This window comes from Lissotriton vulgaris, chromosome 11 (assembly GCF_964263255.1).
Source record: "Lissotriton vulgaris chromosome 11, aLisVul1.2, whole genome shotgun sequence".
Taxonomy (NCBI): Eukaryota; Metazoa; Chordata; class Amphibia; order Caudata; family Salamandridae; genus Lissotriton; species Lissotriton vulgaris.
This window is the reverse complement of record NC_141699.1, coordinates 1,004,767,141-1,004,791,006: the sequence shown is the minus strand read 5'-3', so window position 1 is coordinate 1,004,791,006 and position 23,866 is coordinate 1,004,767,141. Positions and strand designations below refer to the sequence as shown.

The 23,866-nt window shown below is 44.4% G+C and overlaps 2 protein-coding genes across 3 annotated transcripts in view; one reads left to right on the top strand and one right to left on the bottom strand.

Annotated features, from left to right (window-relative positions):
• Positions 1–23,866, bottom strand: part of LRRC31 (leucine rich repeat containing 31) — a 60,274-nt gene that overhangs the window by 22,926 nt on the left and 13,482 nt on the right. For both annotated transcript variants that reach the window (XM_086944303.1, XM_086944302.1), the window contains exon 4: positions 18,557–18,724. In XM_086944303.1, the coding sequence (XP_086800429.1) occupies positions 18,557–18,724 (168 nt within the window). The remainder of the gene's footprint in view (positions 1–18,556; positions 18,725–23,866) is intronic.
• Positions 9,070–23,866, top strand: part of SAMD7 (sterile alpha motif domain containing 7) — a 158,151-nt gene continuing 143,354 nt past the window's right edge. Inside the window, exon 1 of the mRNA XM_086944304.1 lies at positions 9,070–9,337. The gene's annotated coding sequence lies outside the window, so the exon portion shown is untranslated. The remainder of the gene's footprint in view (positions 9,338–23,866) is intronic.

The following is a 23,866-nucleotide window of genomic DNA, read 5'->3' as shown; positions in this document are numbered from 1 at the left end:
TAGAACATAATAAAATACAAAACAAGCAGCATATACCAACAGTTAAAAGACAATGGAAATACGTAGATCGACAAGCAAGATCATATATTCACAATTTTAAAAAGAATGGGGGAAAGTGCATTGTGCAATTCAAATTTCCAGTTTTCGATTGTTTAGACAGTACTATACATGCTAAATGTTAAAGTAAATGTTAAAGTAAAGTGCATTGTGCCGTTTACATTAGTGATACCGTAACATTTTCCATATTAACGGTCAGTGGTTTAGGAGTGGTTAGCTGAACCCTCTCAGTTGTCAGACTACAATAGATTTCCTGATAGCAATAGAATGTAATAAATAAGATGCTACATGGAAACATAATCCTGGGTTGTCCAAAGAGATCAACAAGTTCATTGCAGTTGTGTTCGATCTTACATTATGCTTTAAAAAAATAGGTTTTAAGTAACATTTCCTTAAAAAAAGATAAAATTTGCAGAATAATAAAAAATGGCAGCAACTTTGTCGTGATATATTGTCACAAGGACAGACAGCAGAAGAACGCTTTTTCATGACTGGGAATGCCACAAGATGATGGGCAATACCCAGCCGTAGACAAGTCAAAACAAAATGATGAGATGGTTTAGAGACAATAGTTAAATAATCCTGAAAACCATCATTGAGGCCCAATTGCTGTAGAACATAAAAGTTGACTGGTCACCAATAGCTCTAAGATGTAAGTAAAGAGGTTTTTGTCTTCGATTTAGCAATTGAAGATGCATAATCTAGTTCAGTCTGCACATCATAATTAAAAAGGAGGCCATACCAATGGTGGATGTAATTTAGCCATGGAATTTTAAGGCAATTATCTAATCTCATACAGTCTTTAATTATTGATTGGGTAAAAAAAGTCTATTTCTTAGCCCAAATAGATCTCCATAGGAGAAGCAGGCGAGATCTGTGATGTAATTAATACCCACCTCGCGATGTTCTTTTGAAGCTGATTGGGAAACACATAGAAGACATTTAAGAAAGGTATTTTCATCCTGCTGTAATATATCAAATTGACTATGACCCCATACCCTTGCACCATAAAGGGCAGAGGTAACACATCTTGCATTAAAGATAGTTACCATATCCTCATTGCGGCGGTTACCCAATTTTGTCGCAATTCTGAAAATCCCATTGATATTCCTAATCATTTTAGAGCGTATATTTTTGTGTTCACACACCCATCTCCCCTTGCCTGCAAAAGCAATGCCTAAGTAGCAGAAAGACTTTACCACTTGAATATTTGAGTTTTTTATATAAAAGGAGCTATTGGTTTTAGGATTCATGCCACAGGCCATAACAAATGTCTTTGTCTTGTTGATTAAAAGTTTCCTATTTTCAATAAACAGAACAAACTCATCGATCAGGTGCTGTAATCCAAGGGGTGTACGTGACATTTTTACAACATCGTCTGCATATAGTTGAATGGATATAGCACTTCCCTCGACCATTGGGGCGTCCGCAGATATCAATCTCATGGCTGCATCCACATGAATAACAAATAAAGAAAATAATAGAGGCGCCAGGATGCAACCCTGGCGGATCCCCCTTCTGACCCTAAAGGATGGTGTACATTCTCCCTTATACCCATAACGTACTTTACTAGAGAGTGTCGCATAAAGCCGTGCTAAAAAAGGAATAATTTCTTTGGGAGCTCCAAGTTCTAGCAATATTGGCCACAGTATAGAATGGTCGACCAGGTCGAAAGGCACTGCTCAGGTCAGCAAAGCAAAGGTACAGATTTCCTCCTTTGGCCAGAGTGTATTTTCCTAACAATAAATCAAGATTGACACATTGCTCGAGGGTTCGGCGCGCAATCGGTGCTCCCGCGAATGGCGAAGTGGGAGGGAGAAGCAGCTGCGAGCGGGGCGGCGAATGGGAAGGGAGGGGAGGAAACAGAAAGAAAAAGGGGGCGGGCCGCAGGGGAGCAGCGGCGGGGATCGGGGAGCGGGGGGGTGCGCTGGCGGGAAAAAACGGTCTCGAGGGGCGGCGAGGGAGAGGAAGGCACAATCAGGGAAACAGAGGCAATATGGCAGATACAATACAGGGCACAAAATGCAGTCACAAACTGAAAATACCAATACTAAGAGCAGGAGGCACAAATACAGGAAGCAGCTGACTCGGCAGTAACGGCGAAGCGAGGAGCCGTGCGGTGCGAGGAGCGACCGACCCTACGACAGGGTCAAAGGACAGGGTAAAAGGTCACAAGTTTAACGGAGTTTAACTTACAGGGTCCAACCGGGAAGTTAGAAATATGGCCCAGCCCAGCCTCTATCAGTCACTGACGGGCAAGGACGGGCCCACCCTTGGCCCGGGCACATCCCGCGCGTGTCCCGCGATGGCGTGGTGCGGGGGCGCTTAGTAGGGTCAGTCTGTGCGCCGCCCGCGTCACTGGTGCGCGCCCCCCACAGCCTTCTGGTGGGTGTAGTTTCTCCTTCGCTCGTTGGCCGTTTCCCTCACGGCGTCGTACGATTCTCCGGTGATAGGTTGGTGTATGCCGTTACCCTCACGGCGGCAGGAGCTGCAGGACACAGGGTTAACAAAAACCCCCAGGCAAACAAACAGATCGCGTCCCGCAAGGGCGTGGTGCGGGCGCGCTTTGTACGGTCAGTCTGTGCGCTGCCCGCGTCACTGGTGCGCACCCTCCACAGCCTTCTGGGGGGGTGTAGTTTCACCTTTGCTCATTAGCCGTTTCCCTCATGGCGTCTTCCGATTCTCCGGCTATAGGTTAGTGTATGCCGTTCCCCTCTCGGCGGCAGGAGCTGCAGGGCACAGGGTTAACAAAAACCCCCAGGCAAACAAACAGAGCACGTACCATAAATGTCTACAAAGAGACTTGGAGTGCCTGGAGGACTAAAATACCCATAGTGTAATTTACCATATTCAGCAGACAAACTTGTGCTTTCCATCCATTAATTTGCTGGATGAAATGGACCCGGGTACTGCAGACAATCAAAGCACAAAAAGACACATCACCACACAGCGAAATGCTATGTCAACACTCCATCTTGCCTCGAATTCACAGGTATCTCATAAAGGGTGAAGGATACCAAGAATCCAAGAGTGCAGACCAATGCTAGCGCAGTGTCATACAGACTGATATAACAAAACATCACTCAGAGAAACCTTTACAGGTGGGGAAGGCATGTGCATTGCAAAAACAATACCACTTAGAAAAACACATTCTATATTTGAAAGTGCTGCCCATGCCCAATGCTCACTTCAAGGCCCTATTACGGACTACTTTATACCAACTAGTCAGCAAATAAAGAGACAGATACCCAAAGGAAGACGGGGGGGGACCACGGGCCCAAATGGGATTCCACCTGCACTTTTGAAACAAGACGCAAGCTACTGGTCAGTAAACCTGGAGCTGATTCTTCAGCAGATATCAGCGGATGCTGTAATCCCACCCTCATGGAGGGGATCCATGATCTCACTGATCCACAAACACAGCGATAAGAGCAGCGCAAAAAAACATCGGCTTGTGGCGCTTATCGACAATGAGGCCAGATTCTTTGAGGGCACCATTCTAGAGGAATTAACATCCTGGGCCTAAGCTAATCAAATCATCCAGCTAAACCAAACCGGTTTCTGAAAACATATGGGAAGTATAACTAATAGCATGGCCCTTTCCGTACTAATAGATGGCTCCAAAAAAACGCAAAGCTACCACTGTACTTTTGCTTCATAGCTTTCTGCGCCGCTTTTGACCATTTTGATCATGGCAAATTATAGACAAAACTGGCTAATCGGAATGCTCCACCTGCCTTCTGGAGCTACTGATTCCGTTACATATAGATATGTGGGTGCAAATTAAGAGGTCGATTAGAATAGCTGTGAATCAGCATCCTCCGGGCCGGCGGAAGCCACCGCCGGCCCGGAGGATGCGGATTCACCGCTGCAGACCTCCAAAACACCACCAGCCACATTAGGATGGTGGTGGGATCAGCGGCGGACTGCAAGTCTGTCCGCCGCTGATCCGCCGGATGTTGTCCGCAATTTGGTGGCGGTGTCTGCAAGACACCCCCAGCCAAATTACGAAGGGTGAGGAAACATGCTTTTCCGCGGCGGATTTTGCGCCGTGGAAAAGCATGTGGACCTTTGCTTCTGGGGGCCCGTTGCGGGCCCCCAGGGTGGTGGGGGGTGCACATGGGGGGTACCTATGGTACCCCCCTGCATATGCATGCACAAAGCGGCAGGCACCACGCGGTGCCTGCCGCTTTGTGCATGCAAATGCAAAGCATGCAATTTCAACCTTGCGGCGGGCGCTGCTTCAAGCAGCACCCGCCGCAAGGTTAAAGATACGGGATGTGACCGCCAGGGTGGCGGTCACATCCTAATTTGCATGGAGGGAACATTGCAGCCCCTGCGGACGGTCCCTCCAGCACGGGGGTGGCGGACGGACGCAGGTCCGTCTGCCATCCTAATAGGCCCCTAAATTAGGGATGGGGACGCATCTTTCAAGACACATCCCAACCACCAAGGGCCTGAAGCAGTGCTGCATCCTCACCCCTACCCTGTTCAACCTTTTCTTAGCTGACGTAACAACAAAATTGGATTGCTGCAACTCCCACTCTCCGTAGCTGGATGGGTTAGTCCTTTCCAACATCCTTTATGTAGCTGATCTGGTGCTAATACGCCGCACCCCGATCGGCTTGCAGCACCTTTTTCAATGTCACCCAAGCATATTCAATAGAACATGGCCTAAAAATTAACGTGTAATAACAAAAACGATGGCAGTGAACAGCACATAAAGAAAACCATTAAGCTGGCACATCGCCTGCCAACGCTTGGAGTCAGTGTCGGAATACAAATATAGAGGTATGATGGTAGATGAAAAGGGCTTGTTCAAACTGCAGAAAGAGACTCCGAAACGGAAGTGGAATGCCCTAGCACTGGAACCTAATGAAGAAAATGGCCGGCCTCACTCTAACACCACTGCTCTAGGTAATACAAGCGAAATTGATCCCGACAATAACCTTCGGGAGTGAGCCATTACGTGGAAGGGACGCATCAACTTTGGATGGGATCATGGTCGGATCAAACATAATGATCTTCAGCCTTCCCAAATACATCTCCCCAGCTCAGATACGATTGGAGTTCGGACTTCAGAAACAATCACTCGCAAGGAGAGGTGCATACATCAAGTTCTGGCACAAAATCAAGAGCGTAGAACCAAACAAACACAAAAATTAACAATTAACACACAATTATGGCAGGAACTGATGATCAAGAGCAATTCTCCTGCTAAGGCTTACCTTAATGAATCAGTCATTCAATGTGGCCTACATGACTATTGAGAATCATCTGCAACCCATGCCAGCTTCAAAAATCTGGTAAACAAAACCATCAAAATAGTCTTGTAAATTGAGGACAAGGCTGCAGTGGCAGGCAGATCCCACGGCTGGCACGTGCTTCACGGTTAAGATAAAGCATTATCCCAGTCCTGCTTTCACACGGTGAACGCCAACTCAATAAAAGAAATACATCTGCAATACCCATTGGGCATATTACCTACGCTCCTACACCATCCACCCTAGAAACGTAGCACCACTATGATTGATTGTTGGCTGTGCAGAAAAGGGAAAGCAGATATGGTACACTTAGTGTGTACCTGCAAGGAGCTAATGGCTGATCAAAGAGCCATGTTACACCCACTCTTTAACCAAAGAGGCAACTGAACATGCAGACAAGTGGTACTGGCCAGCCTCTCGTTCAAAGACACACAGCTGAACTGTTGCTTTGTGAAATTCTATACTAAGGCAGAAAAGAAATTTCCTCCTGAACAGGTCGCGTGCATTCAGCCGGAATTACCTTTTTGCACAGAGAATACCTTATACGCCACTACATTCCTCATCTTAGAATACCTTAGAAACACTCACTGTTTTTTACATAGGTCATTTTAAACAGGAGAATGTAATCCCTTTTTTAATCCTGCTCACCCTGATCGGTCCACCACTAAAATGTGTTTTTTAATCGCTGTTAATCAATGATTGGTGTGGTAAAGCTCCTTCAGTTAAATAGCATTCCATTTTGCACATAGGTTACCTTAAATGTCTTTGAATTCCTTTTAAAAAGATTTACAAAAATGTAATTTGCACTGTAGACCACCTTGATTGCATCTTCAGCTTTTAATTTCCTTTTTCTAAGTTCCAGCATGTCTAAATTCAACCCCTAACGGTCTGCCTTTCTACTTTAAGACACAAATGCACTTTAAATATATGCCAGGCTATTAGGTGTTTAATTTAAATTGGAAAATTACCGTTTTAAGTTCTGCAATTGATATACGGTGACACCGCCATTTGAATTGTTTTAACCATGTTTTATAATTGTTTTAATGTTGCAAAGGTTGTAATGAACCAAGCAATACTGAATAAACTTAACACTTTAAACATTCTCCTCCAATTCGCAAAGTCAAAGGGGTTGTGACTGCAAAACATTCATTTGAGATATTGTCAGTCAGTCAAAAATTAACTTTATTTGGTTTGTCACAACCATAAAGTATACATATACAAATTCCAATTTAGTAGAAAAAAGATAAAATTCATTTTCTTAAAATATATTTCTATTTTTTCGGTTCTTAAAAAGTCAAACATTATTTGAGATATATAAATACGTTTTGCCAGAAAAGTCCACTCCACAAAAGGGTTTCTGCAATCCTTTCTGATTCACAATTTGGAGTCAGCAGGACAAGTTGAAGTGGGATGTGTTAATGGGTTGAGTCTTCAGCTGTGGTCGCAAATAATTGATCAAATATCAACACCTCAGTTGGAGAGTTTTTGATTTGCAAACTGTCCTGGTTGGGATTACTTCCCATTTGAGAATGAGGTCAGCAGGCCTTGCTGGAGTAGACCGCAGTCTAGGGGATGACTGCACGCTTTGTACGATGCCTTCCCAAAAGCATTTGCACCAGTTCCTGACAAGTCCATTGGTTGCTTCTAAAAGATATTTCCCATTTGGAAATGCAAAAGCAGGGACGAAGATCTGCTGTCCCTTGCAGAACACCATCTTTGCGATCATAGCCAATTGCAGAGGTTTGTAATTAGTGATCTGCCCAATCTGACTTTCATTAGCCAGGTCATGTTGTAGTCCTTTGTGAATGGAAATAGGAAATGCAATGTATTAGAACACTGGAATGTTTGGCGCTCCATTGAAGACAATGGAGTGCTCCGGGCTTCTAATGGCTGTTGGAAGCCCGGAGCATCAACATTCCAATGTTTGTTCACAGCTATTGCTGTGAACAAAGGCGTCACGGAGCCAGAGGGGATTTAATTCCCTTGGGCTCTGTGAGGCCTTTGTTTTACAAATTAGAACATGCTAAACTCAAGGGACGGAATGTTCTAACAGCCTTAGACCGTAGATCCCTCCATTATGTGCTCTCCTGGCCACTAAAGGCCTGCGCCCTTGTTAAGAGCCCTCGTCGAACGCTGGAGCTGGCCTTTAACCCCTTCACTGCAGCGGCTATTCCGCCGCAGTGCTACAGTGCTAAGGGGGCGGGGGGCCGCGCGGCACGCCCATGCTGGTGACGGAACCGCTACGTCACCAGCCGCGGTTGCGCTGTGCTCATGATGGAGCGGTTCCGTCACGGCCCCGCCTGCTCAATAGAACGCTCAGCGCAGGCACGGAATCCGCACCGCGCAGGCGTACTGAGCAGGCCGTGACGGAACCGCTCCGTCATCAGCACAGCGCGACCGCGGCTAATGACGGAGTGGTTCCGTCACCAGCAGGGGAGGGGTTAATGGTCGGTAGGGCCAGCTAAGTCAGAAACAAATTGACTTCCTGTTCTAAAACCTGTCGGTGTCAGGGCCTGGACTGGGAACAGCAGCCAACCCTGGCAGATTGTTACTTGACCGGCCCTAGAAGCGAGGGGGGGGGGGTGCAAGCAAGAAGCACTGCTCCCGCTTTTGTTACAGGGGGCCGATATATGCAAAACCGTCCCCCAGTGACAAATACGGCCCCCACGGGCATAAACCCAGCCCCCGGCGCACTGGGGTAATGCCCAGTGCCCGCTACGGCCCATCCCTGGTTTGCAAACAGAGATAGTACATTGGGCCTGGTAGTTCTACAACGAAATCCTAATTCGTAGTGGTACCATCCACCCCAAAAGAGGAATTCTGTGGGTCATTCCTTCACAGTACCTCCTTGCATAACTCACTGGTATGAAGGCGGTGTGAGGATTTAACTATTTATACTTGCTAGCCCCCCTTTGCTCCTAATAGATATTCAACATATTTTGATATGTTAAGACTCTTTCAAAATGCAGCTAATGCACAGCTGGGCCTTCTTGGCACTAAAACGGCAAACCAGTCCAATATCACAAGCTGCGAGAGATCTGACAATGTGGGCGTTGGGTGCCCATGTATCTCTAGCCTAATCTTAATTTTTAATGCCAGAGGTTTTTTTTTTTAAACCCCATCACTGACTCATATTTTTAACTCTGCTCGATTTTAACTGGACAGACACAATTCTCACTTTTGCCACATACTTAGAGACAAAAGACGAGAATAGACTGGTGCAGTCAGGGCCTCGGCACCGCCCCGGAGACGCCAGCCATACCTGTCCATCACAAGTTTGTGAAACTGACATAAGCACGTGGCTGAGACCAGCAGCGGTGCGTCCATTGGGGCGTAGGGGCGTAGCCCCACTAAGCCTGGTGGACGCACCTGCTGCGGCAGCTGCAGCAGAGAGCTAAACAGAAAACACCTAAATAAAATACAGCGGCGCTTAATTGACTCGTGTGTTCCGACCGGGACAGACCCGATACAATAGGGAGTGCGCAGGGGGTGGGGCTGGTTTACAACAACAATATCAGTGTGATGTCACAGTCTGTCTGACTCGACTGCGCATGAGGATTTAAGGAGAAAACTTGCCCGCGCATGCGCTTTAGCAGGTTAGCCGTCAACTTTGAAGGGGCCAGGGGGGGGTGTGTCTTTGGCTGGGCTCCGTTCTGTAAAAATGCGCCAGGGCGAGTAGACTGTGTGACGCCCCAGCCAATCCTGGTGCTTATGCAGCCCCAGGATTGGCTTGCCCACCGCGCCGAAATACAGGCAATCATTATTGGATGCCGGCGCGTGGGTGGGTGGACTGATTGGCCCTGGATTTTGGGGACGTGCGCCGGTGCGCGCCGTGACGTTTCCACTAATTACGCTGCTGAATTTAAGTTTCTTTAGGGCAGCCAGGCGGGGGCTCCCTCTCTGTCTCCTCGTTCGGGCAATACCGCCTCCCTCGAGCCCAAGTGACTTTCTGCCCATTTTCCCCGCACTTCTATGGAGTGGAAACTAGAGTGTCTGCTGCTGCTGCCTGCGTAACGGTAAGTTATAAGTTATAACTGCCTGAAGGAAAATAGCACTTCGCTATAAGCTGGCAGGTACCTGGCATCGCCCCTCCACATTGGGCATGTACCTGGCATCTGTGTTTGTTTTCTTTAATGAGCGCGGCACTTCGAGCTCTTTTTGAGGTCCCGTGCGCCTCGCGCTGTCCGGCTCCTCGTGTCCCTGTGGCCCCTCAGTGCCTCCCTGTTCCTCTCAGTGTGTGTCCATGTGCCCCCCCCGTCCCTCACAGTGTGTGTCCATGTGGCCCCCTCAGTGCCCCCCGTCCCTCTCAGTGTGTGTCTGCGCACCCCACGGCCTCCACCCGTCCCTCGCAGTGTGTGTCCGTGTGGCCCCTCAGTGCCCCCCCCCCCCCCGGCCCTCACAGTGTGTGTCCATGTGGCCCCCTCAGTGCCCCCCGTCCCTCTCAGTGTGTGTCTGCGCACCCCACGGCCTCCACCCGTCCCTCGCAGTGTGTGTCCGTGTGGCCCCTCAGTGCCCCCCCCCCGGCCCTCACAGTGTGTGTCCATGTGGCCCCTCAGTGCCCCACGTTCCTCCCAGTGTGTGTCTGCGCCACCCACGGCCTCCATTATTGTCATGAAGCGCATCGCTTGCCACGCCTGATCGCAATCACGATCACTGTCACTTTCGCGGCCGCTTTGATGTTTTAACTGAGACACGTGGCAAATGCTTCTTGCTCATTTTATTTGCTTTGAGTTTACTTTTGTGTGTGTGTGTTTTTTTTGTGGCTTTGTAATCATGTCAGGCGGGTGTAATTTTCCTATGTCAAAATAAATACAGTACTTTTTAGTGATACCTTCCATGGATGAAATACCTTACCCACCACAAACCTAAGAGAGTGTCCTGCTACTCTGCTAGAGTTGTAGGAACCAGGAGGAGAAATGTCGTTTTAAATACCGTGGCAATGTCGTGGCCGTGCCTCCAGGCTGCGTTTATGGCCTCCACACCCCACTCTGACAGGAAGGGCAGCCGGCCATAAAACTGCAGCCAGCCCTCATCTCTGGGGTGGGGTGAAGGGGATGTGAAGCCATCAGCTGCTCCGTCCGACTGTCACTAAAATCAAGGGCAGAGGTCAACATAAGAATATGGCTCGCTGATAACACTCTGAATGCTGCTGGTGCAAAACTCCCCACTGCAAAGAAGAAAACGCGTGTCTTAAGGTGTTGGATGCTATTATAAAGAGAATATTTTGCACAGCATTCTCTATTTAAGCAGCAGTTGTTCTAAACGTGTCATTCAGTCGCGCAGGCCTTACAACCTATTAACTAATATCTTCAGGATAATTTAGAGGCATGGAACGGGGTGGAGCGAGGCTATTTTACCTACACTTTGTTTTGATTGTATTCAGTCAAGTAAATATAAAGGAGCTGCCACCTTTTCAAAATAATGAAACAATGCGTTCCAGAATCGAAGCTACAACTGTCATGTGACCGTCATGTATCTTCTTCCAAGGTCTGTCCGCATATAGCATAATACCCATGTATTTAGATTGTATTAACTTCGAGGGAATTATGTTATGGACTTCACGACACCACCACATCACTCAGGGGCAACACTCTGAGACACCATCACATCACTCTGGGACACCACCACATCACTCGGGGACACCACCACATCACTCTGGGACACCACCACATCACTCGGGGACACCACCACATCACTCGGGGACACCACCACATCACTCAGGGACACCATCACATCACTCTGGGACACCATCGCATCACTCTGGGACACCACCACATCACTCGGGGACACCACCACATCACTCTGGGACACCACCACATCACTCTGGGACACCACCACATCACTCTGGGACACCACCACATCACTCGGGGACACCACCACATCACTCTGGGACACCACCACATCACTCTGGGACACCACCACATCACTCAGGGACACCACCACATCACTCGGGGACACCACCACATCACTCTGGGACACCACCACATCACTCAGGGGCACCACCAAATCACTCAGGGATAGAAGCTCACTCATCAGCCAGGCTTCTATCATATTTTCGAGATTGGCGTGAGACAGAATATAGCGCGCTGGTGTGTGAGCTTATTCTAGCAAGAACGTTAAATACATTATTTGGTAAATTAATCTTATTATTATTCCTACTCATATTATGAAATGCACTTAACGAAAAGGCATTGTAGTGCAAACATCAAGTATTCTAAAACTATCTATCGGACAATTGTATTAGTGAATACAAGTGAACTCTCTGCCCTGTTCAGATTGCTCCATGTAAGAGTATTCGTGGTATGACTCGAGTGTTCTGGGCATGAAAGTGCATAGTGGAAAATAAAAAATACGTGCCCTTGTATGGGGGAAAGAGCAATGCAGGAAATCATGTTCCTCTCAGTGCAGAGCCTGTTTTATTTCCTTTACACTGAATGTGCGCTTGTACATCTGCTAACAGCTACGGTGCATCATATTCTGTACATCAGGCTTAGTGTCTTGGATGAAAAATGTAAGGCCCTGCTCTGCGACGCCGAGGTCCATTTCTATGAGTGAGTGCTTGTTAGTTTGTCTGTCTGCGCCAGTGTTTGTGCTCATGAGTATTTGTATGATTGGGAGCATATTTAATTGTATCTGTGGGAAAGTGACATTTTCGCAAGAATACCCTTGAAATGATGGAATAATGTGTTTGAGGGATTTTAACACATTAGTCTAAAATGAGAATGCTTTATTTCTTCATGGAAAAGATTCTGTATTTTGGTAAGCTAATGTTGCCAACAAAAGGAATGAATTTCTGAAATAGATTTAAAGCTAATATTTTAGCGTGAATCCATACTAGATTTAGTACACTTTTTTTCTGACTTTATTTCTTTTGTTCCACAGGACATTTCTATGGTTATTATTTCGCAGCATGGATTGAGACATTTAATCATCTGTGCTATTGTATTGATAAAACTTTTGTTATGTAGTGACTACTGGGCACTTAGCATGTGATTAGTTTTACCCATATGCTGTATGACTTTGTTATCTCTTTGCAATTTGAAGCAGAATTGAACTATTTTGAAGGTCATGTAACTTTTGATTTTTTCACCCTGCCCCTACCATGTAGATTCTGAGTCATAATACATAATTTAGGGTCTTCTTGGAAGTAACAGGATGGAAAAATAAGTGATGAAAGATGCTATATACATTTAGAACAAACATTTGCAATGCAATAGGTCTTGCATGTACGCACGTTTGAGCTATTGAAAATGACAATACCTTTTTATTTATGTTTTGGTTTTTAAAATTGATTCTGCTCTCTGCCATCAGCCAGCAAAAGCCTACTCTTTGCTTGAGGAAGGAATGGAAACCATAGAAGAGCATGCAGGGTACTTGAAGTCCTGTTTACTTCGGTTTTGCCTGAGACAAGGCATGCACTGTTGCCGAAATATTTTGTTAACAAAAAAAAACTTTAAAACCGTCTTTTTGCTCCCTTATTACTCACCATTGATTGGCTTCCACTTTCCCGTGCTGCTGTGCAACATTCTTTCAGTTGAAAAAAACACGATGACTCCAACTCTGGCCTAGTCATAGCATCTTTTTAGGTCAAGCCTCTATTCAAGTATGGCGTTGAAGCTCTGCCCACTCTCTGCCCATATTTTTCATTGGCTTGTCATTGTCCTTTGTAAAGGCTGGCTTCAGATTCGTTAATAGGCTTGTTAGTCCCTCCAGTACCGCCTTGTCTTCATTTTTAACCTCCCATGATGACTGACCCTTTTACTTCTTTTACACAGTACGTCTTATTTAGTCTGTAAGGACTATTTTCTTTAATGAGTTTCTCCTACTGCAGGCACGACCTAGCCTCCTGCAACATTCAGATCGCCATGCGCGCTTTCACTTTCCAAGCAGCCCGGCACAACGGCAGCCGCTTCTTTGAAATTAAATATGTCTCACATTTGCAAGAATTTGAGCTATTGGCATTGTAAATGACAATGGCTTTTATTTATGTGTCAATTATCAAAACAGATAAATAAAAAGCATTGTCATTTACAATGCCAACAGCTTAAACTCTCGCTAATGCAAGACCTATTGCATTACAAATGATTGTTTTTTCTTGACCTCAAGCCATGTTGCACAGCAGCTATGCAACCAGCCTAAATAAAAAATGAGGTTAGATCTTGCATAGGTGAGACCTATTGGCTTTGCCAATGCCTGTTCTGCTGCTTTCATTTTGCCAGGAACCAGGGGTAGCATTGGCACTGAGGAGTAACCAAGGGCACACTGGGCTGCGTACATGGCAACATTTTGAAGCTGTAAAGTGGGAGTGTTTGGGAAAAAGAGGGATGCATTTTCCACACTCACCTATTCAAGCAAAGGCAATTTTAGGCAGGAGACGCTAAAATAAGGAGTTGTGCATTTGAGGTGGCTGGAAGTCATTAGGTCACTTTCCGCAGCTTGGATCGTGAGAATAACGTGTGCTGGTCCTGTTTCTAGCTACAGCTTACAGCAGTGGTGGTTTTGACTGTTGCTGGTGGCACGCAGCTTGCCCCCACTGTTAGTGGTCTGCACATTATGCCAAGTCACCTGTTGGCTTATGTTATATTTACAGTGCGATAAAAGGCAGTTTGAAAACTGTAAGCAATGCATCAAAATAATTGGTTCAATGTCATTTGCGAAACCATGCATCCAACTGCATTGTCACGCAGGTCAGACTTGGGAACGAATGTCCAATTCAAATTGATGGTTGACAGGAGTCCTCGGTGTTCTGCATGTTTTTTCAAGGGAAATATCGTTGCTTAAATGCTGAATCCAAAAATGTGTCTTATACCATGCAAGGTAATTATTGTGCATAATGTACTGTGTTTACGGTTGAAAAGGCTGTCTTTTGTTCCCTTAGGAGGTGCTTTTAGTGTTTGGCTTGTTTTTGTCCCATGGGCCTTCCATTTGGCCACATAGGTTCCCCAGGGTGGCCCTTTGGCAGCTCTAAGCCCCATCTGCCTGACGCTCTTGCAGTTTTGACTCAGTCATAAATTGACTCCAACACAAGGCCCAGGTTACTCCCTGCGATCATTTAGTTACCAGCGTGGAACTAGGAAGACTGAGAGAGCCCTGTATTATTATTATTATTATTAATAATGTTTTTTATTGGGCGCAGACATATCACCCTGTTGGATCTCATGGCGCTGTTATGTATGACATTGATTGTTGGAATAAATTTGGAATGAATGACAACAAATTGTTCAGGACGGCATTTGTTTTAGCACTTTGTGAAAGCTGATAATCTAAATCATTGCGACTGACATGCCTTTATTTAAATGCCTCAAGCTGTGCATGGTGCGAGCGTGAGCCACACTGTTAAAACATGGTATTTCAAGCTGGTATTTATTTTCGAGGTGGACTCGGTGTGCCCATAACTTTTAGCGTGATCTTTGTGTGCACCATGTAGCCGGTTCTTGCCACCGAGATACACATATTTAATGCAAGTGGGTGTCTTTGCCATTCAGGAGTCAGACATCACTTAAGACGAAGTTGGCAGGTTTTGGAGGTTTTTCCAGCAGCATACGTAAAATATTTGCTTCCTTTGACTCTGGTGACAGACTGCTGAGCAATGTTAAATAAATGCTTGGACTTAGGGGTTCACTTTGATGTTACGAAACTAGTGCTCATGTAAAGCCTATGTTATGCCATCTATTAATGTAATAACGGCACTTTCACAATTGCTTTATTAACCTTCCTGCTTTCTCAAATTTGCTTGAAAATGCACGATTTTTCTTCTTTTTTTCCAAAATTTTCTTGGGGGGGGTTATCCCCCCAAACCCCCCTTTTGGGGTTCCCGCTCGCTCGCTGCGCTCGCTCGCTACGGTGCTGTATGCAAATCACTTTGCGCCCCTCCACTTTCAAGTGTCACCCACCGCCCCTGGCTGAGACGCCATTACTTAAACCTCCGCTCCACTGAGGGCCGTAACGGCTCAGGAGCTTTCGAGTAAATCTCCCGTGATGTCAGCAACATCCATGAATAAATTAAATGATCCTTCTTGAAGGACAGGTGCGATGATATACCTCGGGCTCGAGCTCATCATTCACGGAATGCACCAATCCCAATCATGCCGTCTTGCTCATAACTCTCGGCAGCCTGCCCTTCCCTTGGACAGCTCTGTGGAAAGTATGTAATAGGAACAATTTACGCCTGCTCGCGCGCTCCAGGACTTCCCTCAGCTGACCCACTTTTTAAACGTGCATATGCATGACATATATCGCCCTCTCAAGTAATGCTTTTTATGAAACCGAGCTGGAAACCAAAACATAATTGAATTTATCATGTGCACTGCTCAGAATGGAGAATAAGAAATAAATCACAGAAGTATAAATTCAGTGGCAGATGTGAAAAGAGACTGCACATTAATAATTGCAGTCAGCAGGCTCAAGGTGTTCCAGGCCTCATGAACTGTTGTTCTGCATGGGCACAAAAAGATGGCCGCCATCGCATGCTGAACAAGCACTTGCAAAGCCAATTAGCGAGCCTTTTAATTTGTATAAGGAAAATTGCACATGCAAAATCTACATTACTTGTTATTGGGATTTGTAAGTAACTGATCTACATATAAGTTGTGTAAAATTTAGGTAAAATGTGTACACATTGTTAGGTTGGCGTTGTAGTGTTATGCATTTAAAGTTGTTTGTATTTTATTTATAATTAAGTTCATATGTGAAGGTCTAAATAGGAAGTGCATTCGTTAATTTAAAAGGGGTAAGATGAATGTTGAGAAAATGTTCGTAAAATGTGATGATACACAGAAAATCTAGCACATAGGAATAGCTGATTATTATTTTGCACACGTGCAACATGTTACGTCTCTCCTGTGCGCATGGAGAAGCATATGCTGTGTTCTGTATTTTTTTTGCATTGGGAACGTTTACGCTGCTGTAATCCATGGTGTAGATGTGTTGTTTGTTATTGATGGTTAGTGAACCCATTTCACCATTTAAAAAAAAAAACAGAATTGTTGGTTTTGAAAAAGGGAAATGATGGTGCAAACTGTGGAGAGAACACAGCTTGCAAGGGGGTGTGCAGGGTGTAAGTGGGATTGCTGAGTGTGTGCGGGAGCACAGGATCCAAGGGGGGGGGGCAAGCTTTGTTTGAACATACAGAACAGGTACAATCAATGCAGAATTAGTGCTGTCTGCCACCACCACCACCACATAGAAAATGTTTAGCACAAGCAGAAGCAGACAGACAGACAGTTATCACATGGGTCTCAGAGATCCAAGCTTCATTCACCTACATAAACAAACTGCTTGAGTAAAGATCCGCCAATATGCATACATAGATGTATACATTGTTGTCTTGGATAGTTATTTACGTGCTGTATGTGTGCATGGCTATCGGTTGGTTTGTTGAGCTAGGTGTTCCCATGATATGTATGTATGTATGTATGTATGTATGTGTGTTCTTATACAGCGATCGACTTACCCTAGGGCATCTCAGCGCTTGCATTGGGAACCCGTCCTGGCTTTTTCCCTGTGAGATAACCCGTACTGGGCATCCCCAAGGTGAAAGCCAGGCATCCCGCCGCAGGGGGCCGTTGTGGAGATTAAGCAAGCTATTGCCCAGAGTTGCAGAGTGTGAACCCGTGATTCGAGTAGGCACCGAAGTGAGAATTATCGAGTCCGTGGACACTTGGGCTCAGACCCTGCCGCGTCGGGAATTGAACCCTGGTCCCGGGTCTGACCTCTGCTTCAGGGTATGCCTCCTCTAACCAGTGAGCCACACTTCTCCACAAATATAGATAGACTGTCATCATTTTGCCATTTCTGAATTTGTGTATGTATGTGTGCAGCTGTCAGGCAGACAGGATTTTCAATGATTGCTAGAACATGGAAGCAAAGGACAGGCCGCGTTTGAGACATGCCTGACTTTGCCCCACACCAAGGGACCTTTCAGAGCTGTGCCTGGCATAAGACTGGCCTCACCTGAGCAGAAGAGCGCCTGAATTGTGAATGACCATTCTCTCACAGCTGCATCAACAAATGACTTAAGGCCTACCAGCTTTTCAGCGGTACAGCAGATGTGGGACTGTCTAGTCAGAGATGTGACTAGTGTATTACTTTCTCCTCTTCAGCCACATTTGCCTCACTAGTATTTGTGGGTTGAGACTGACTCTTCCAAAGCCCCCTCAAAACTTGCAGAGGTATGCCAGATATCTCCAAGGGTCTGGTCCAGTCTGGATGATCATTCAGAATTGCATCTGATATGAGACTGGCATCGACCCACCACTACTGACATACTAGATAGATGTACACCTGGCGTGTGATCAAGTCTGTTCCAGCTCTATTGCCCCATCAAAGCTGCTTCTCACGCGTGACTGATTTTTCCCAACCTTAGAGGCTTGTCGGAGTTATGCCTGGCAAGCGGATGTTTCTGTCCCTGTGTATTATTGGATTTCAAACTTGCTTGAAACACATTTGTAGATTTTTATGGCGCCATGGAGAACCTTTACTGGAATCACAAACCAGCAATTGTATTATTGCATTTTAACACCCACACAGATATGCTCCACTGATCTAATAGTGGAATCCCTCAGGAAGAAGGCATGTCAACTGTACACATTTAGACATATTTCATTACAAGTATATTTCTCCATCTATTTGCCAGTAGCAGTGGGTGGAGACTAAAGGAATCTTCATTGGGGATTACTGGTAACTGTATATTATACTAGAGCACATTTGACAGAACTATTTCAGAGGTTCACTTTTGATAGGGAAATTTAAGGCCACGAAAGTTACCAAGTTGTTGCAGAACTGTGGAGCTGGTACACAAAGCTATTTTCCTTAGCATGCCATAGTCACACCAATGTCTGAATCGGAAACAAATATTTATAGAAAAAGTTTTGTGATTTAGGCAATAGTAGGTAGCACATATTGCGACACATCAAGTTATTGTGATCTGGATGGCTATTATTCAATTATTTTAGTAAAAGTGTGTGTCCCTTAACAATGTGTATGTAGCTCATCATTATTTAGAGAATAAAAAACACCCTTAACTAATAACTTATGTTTTGCAATAACATTTACTTTGGGTTGACATCTTGCAAAATGTATAATTATTGCACATTCATAAGCTAAGTGGCAAAATAATGAATCTGGGTATAGTTACTTCATAGACCTGCTGAAGGACCTACACACTAATGGCATGTTTTCATACAACAAACATCATTAGCACTTAAGCATAACACTTAACACATTGTACTGCATACCCAAAGCTTCAATGTCATCTGTGGTCAGTCTGCAGTTGTTCATTTTCAGGATTTTCAGTTTGCCGATATGATGTAGTTGAATGGTGACAGGCTTAAGAGCACCACCAACAAAATCATTCCAAGAAACATCAAACTCCTCAAGGTCTGGCAGAAAGGGCAATAAGGTCACTGGGGAAAAAGGACAAACATCCTGTGAACATGGAGTCAGTTTCCCACCAATTTATTGATTCTACACACTCTGTTAAGCTAGCGACTAAACTAAAATAATGCAAACGAAGTATGAGTTTCAGATTGGAAAATGTATTTTGAAATTCATCATAAATATCTGAGTAACAATAGGGTAAATTACAAACCATGTCACAGACAGCACTAGTTATGATAGAATGGAATAGAGCTGGATACTTTTATGATGAGTATAATAAGGTCCATATGTGTTTATTAACTTCTGCAATGATTGGGGCTGAATAATACTTGGGCTAGGGCAAGCCCCTTACCCAAGTACCATCAACAGTAGAGCCCATGCCCTGATTAAGTAGCTAGTCCCTCCCTCTTGGGTCCAGGGAAGTCTCTGTATCCGCCCTCTGCGCACTGTTGCACAAGAGTAGCACAAGGCATTCATAAGAAAACATTATAACTCGCGCACCTCCATGCACAATGTATTCAACTTGGTAGCCACATTAGCTTGCGCCTTCTCCATGCACTGCTTATACCATTTTATATCATCTAACTTATACCATCTAAAATAATAGTATGTCTAAGAACAGTTAGGAGTGCAAATCAAATATTTTGTGAGAACGCATGGCAGAGTGGTGAATTTTAGTTAGTCTACTGTGGCTACTTATTTAAATAAACTGTAATTGGAGGTGTGTGTTATAATAATTCGATGGTGTTGCATACATTATAAATTAAAGTTGTAAGTATAAGTTTGGATATTAAAATGTTTGTGTAGTATAAGTTTAGTTTGTAGACAGAATAAATAAAAATATAATAATTTAAAGGTGGTGCATAAATCATAAATTTAAGGTATGAATTTGTAATGTTTGTGTATTTTAAGTTTGGTATATATATTGAATTTCAATGGTTTTTATTTTTAATAAAAATATGTTTCAAATCGTAGAGTTTACCGTCCTCAAGTGGAGTGTCATTAAGTGGAGTGTGGTTACTCTAGTAGAGTATAGAGTCAAAGAGTAGAGTGGAGTGGAGTAGGGTGGAATGTGGTACAGTGGAGTGCAATACAGTGGAACCACATACAATAGAGTGGTGTAGAGTGGAATAGTGTACAGTGTTATGGACTGGAATGGCGTAGAGTAGGGTGTTGTAAGGTAGAATAGCATAAAGTTGGGTGGCAAAGAGTGTAATGGCATAGAGTGTAGTGTGGTAGAGTGTTATAGCATACAGTGGAGTAGCGTAGAGTGCAGTGGTGTAGAATGGAGTGGCATACAGTGGAGAGAAGTACAGTGTAGTGCATACAGAAAAAATGGCATAGGGTCGGATAGTGTAGAGTGGAGTGACGTAGATTTCAGTAGCGTACATTGGAGTGGCACAGAGTGGAGTGGTATAGAATAGAGTAGACTAGAGTAGTGTGTCTAACAGTGGATTGGCATTTATTAGGGTGGTGTACAGTGGGGGCAGCGTAGAGTGGAGTGGCATAGAGTGGAACTGCATAGAGTGGCGTGTTATAGGGTTGAGCAGCATACAGTGGAGTGGTGTACAGTGCAGTTGTGTACACTGGAGTGTGTTACAGTGGAGTGGCATGCAGTGGAATAGTGTAGAGTGAAGTGGGTTAAATGGAGTCACATAGTTTGGAGTGGCGAACAGTGGAGTGTTGTAGTATGGGCTAGCATAGAGTGGAGTTAGGAAGTGTAGTTGTGTACAGTGAAATAGTGTAGAGTGGAGTGGGGTATACTGAAGTAGCATACAGTGAGGTAGAATGGAGTGGCGTGGAGTGCAATAGCATAGAGTGGTATAGCATATAGTGGACTAGTGTACAGTAGAGTGAGGTATGGCAGAGTGGTGAATTTTAGTTAGTCTACTGTGGCTACTTATTTAAATAAACTGTAATTGGAGGTGTGTGAGTTATAATAATTCGATGGTGTTGCATACATTATAAATTAAAGTTGTAAGTATAAGTTTGGATATTAAAATGTTTGTGTAGTATAAGTTTAGTTTGTAGACAGAATAAATAAAATTACAATAATTTAAAGGTGGTGCATAAATCATAAATTTAAGGTATGAATTTGTAATGTTTGTGTATTTTAAGTTTGGTATATATATTGAATTGCAATGGTTTTTATTTTTAATAAAAATATGTTTCAAATCGTAGAGTTTACCGTCCTCAAGCGGAGTGTCATTAAGTGGAGTGTGGTTACTCTAGTAGAGTATAGAGTCAAAGAGTAGAGTGGAGTGGAGTAGAGTGGAATGTGGTACAGTGGAGTGCAATACAGTGGAACCACATACAATAGAGTGGTGTAGAGTGGAATAGTGTACAGTGTTATGGACTGGAATGGCGTAGAGTAGGGTGTTGTAAGGTAGAATAGCATAAAGTTGAGTGGCAAAGAGTGTAATGGCATAGAGTGTAGTGTGGTAGAGTGTTATAGCATACAGTGGAGTAGCGTAGAGTGCAGTGGTGTAGAATGGAGTGGCATACAGTGGAGAGAAGTACAGTGTAGTGCATACAGAAAAAATGGCATAGGGTCGGATAGTGTAGAGTAGAGTGACGTAGATTTCAGTAGCGTACATTGGAGTGGCACAGAGTGGAGTGGTATAGAATAGAGTAGACTAGAGTAGTGAGTCTAACAGTGGATTGGCATTTATTAGGGTGGTGTACAGTGGGGGCAGCGTAGAGTGGAGTGGCATAGAGTGGAACTGCATAGAGTGGCGGCGTGTTATAGGGTTGATAAAGGAACAACACAATTGCCAGTACTGGACAATATTATGAATATTTGCACTGACCTGAACGTAAATAAAACATAGAGGTCCATAAACTGATTTATGTCACTAGTTTATTCGTCACTTTAGTCACTAGTGGAGTAATTTTTTTCAATACTTCTGGTTTTTTTAAATTTGCATATGTACAGATATAATACATTTAAACAAAGTGAATACAAAATACAATATACAAATATACATATTTACATCACATCCAACTCTCAAACTCATACACCCACAGTCATACAAAAAGAAGAAAAGTGCACTTAGAACCTAAATGTCAATAATAAATTCTCAAAACATGTCACTGATAACAATTTTTTTCAAACCCAATTATTTTTGCGAATAACAAAAGTTCTTTTTACGAAGAGATCAGAAGTTCATGTCACTAAGAGTCGGTATTTTCAATTGACATAAAGGAAATTAAACATGGTCGACGCGTTTCGAACCCCCCACTGCGGGGTTCTCTTCAGGACCAATACGTTCTAAAAAGAATAAACGAAAAAGTTGTCAGGACTGAATTGTGATAGTCTTTAAAAAAAAAAAAAAAACTTCAGTGCCACCGCCTGGCAAAACCACCATCCTACCTTAGTCACTTATGTAGTAATCCAGGTCCGGATAAATCGAGAAATAGAGTGCTCTGAATGAAGAGAGACAACAACAACGTCTAAAACATAAAGTCTAACGAATACCATGGATTTTAAAATCACGGGTGAAGGGTGGAAGCTTACCTAAGTTGCTGAGGCACAGCTGCAACCTAGGGAAAGGGGAGAGTGGTGCCTTAAGTAGGGGCATATATTTGTAAGGAAGTCCAGAACATGGCGTCTCTACAGGTCAGGTTCTTACCTTTATCGTGGGTAATCCTAGCTTTATATTGCATCCTGTGTCACCATTTGGATCCGGGAGGGATAATGTGCCGTTTTGGTCACTGGCTGGGGAGATAAAAAACCGCGGTTAGTGGGGCCGGCGTTGTTGTATTATCCTTCGTTAGGCTGGGCTGGGGGTTGGAAGATACCTTCTCGCAGCTAGATCCGCGTCTCAAACAATCTCGGAATCTGAGAGTCAGTTCCGGGTTCAGATGTGCTCGTATATGATTGGCGGGCGCAGGGGTCACATGGTGCGACTTCCGTCTAGGCTTCCCCTAATCTTTAAAGTGGTAGTCGCCTACTGCTGTCAGTGGCGAGATTGAATACGTCTGACAGGCGTCCGGGGTGTAACGCACTGTGGCAATTACAAAGAACCTCCCAAGTCTCTATTGAGGACATCTAGCGCGAAATGGCCAGCAGAAAGGAACGTGCTATAACCGAAATGGAAGGGCCCTTCTTGGTGATGAGAGTTGCCTTACTGATTGATCTTATAAATTTCCGACATCTCATTTAGTCCTGTGGTTGCCGTGTTATATTTCATAATAAGCAACGCCTCGCGTTGATTGAGTGTACCTTCTATATCTCCTCCACGAGGATCTTTTTGAACTTTTGAAATAATTGTCCACCTTAGGTCATCTTCCTTATGCTTGTTTGTAATCCAGTGGAGTACCAAAGGGGCGTTAGATGTTTCTTTGCGTATTCTTGACTTGTGTTGCGTCACTCTGTGTCTGACCTCCTGGGTGGTCTTCCCTATATACAGTTTAGGGCACGGGCATATGATCCCATATACCACGTTTTTTGTTAAACAGTTCGTAAACACTTCATGTTTCCAATGGATGCCATTGAAAGAAAACACAGTACCTTCGTTTGTTTGACCACAGCACGAGCAATTACCACATTTATGGTGGCCAACTACCGGAGGTAGTCCAAGCATTCCTCTTATTGTTGTTTTGGGAACAGGGGGTAATGCTGCCCTGACAATGTGTTGTGCCACGCTTTTCTCTTTTTTAAAAGCGAATAGTGGTGGGTCTTTTAAGTCATCATGTAAGTCTTTGACTAAATGCCAGTTTTGTTTGACCAGCTTCTGTAGTTGACTGGCCTTGGAGCTGAATGTCATCACACATACAGTACGTTTCTGTTCCATGCGTGTTTTCTTTTGGAGTAAGGTTTCCCGAGGGATCCACCAGACTCGTTTTAGTGTGTTTTTTAGAAGTTTACTTGGATATCCACGGTCCATGAGACGCTGTGAAAGTTTGTTGGCATGTAGGAAGTATTCCTCTTTATTGGAACAGTTTCTCCGGATGCGGAGAAACTGTCCAAATGGCAGATTTTGCTTTAAACTTCTTGGGTGGTGGCTTGTATAATGTAATCCCCTGTTCCGATCTGTGGATTTGCGGTACAATGTAGTGCCCAGCATGCCCTCAGATTCGTAAACTCTCACATCTAAAAAAGTAATGGTTTCATTAGAGAACTCAAAACTGAATTTGATATCCTCCGTCCTTTGGTTTAACCAGGT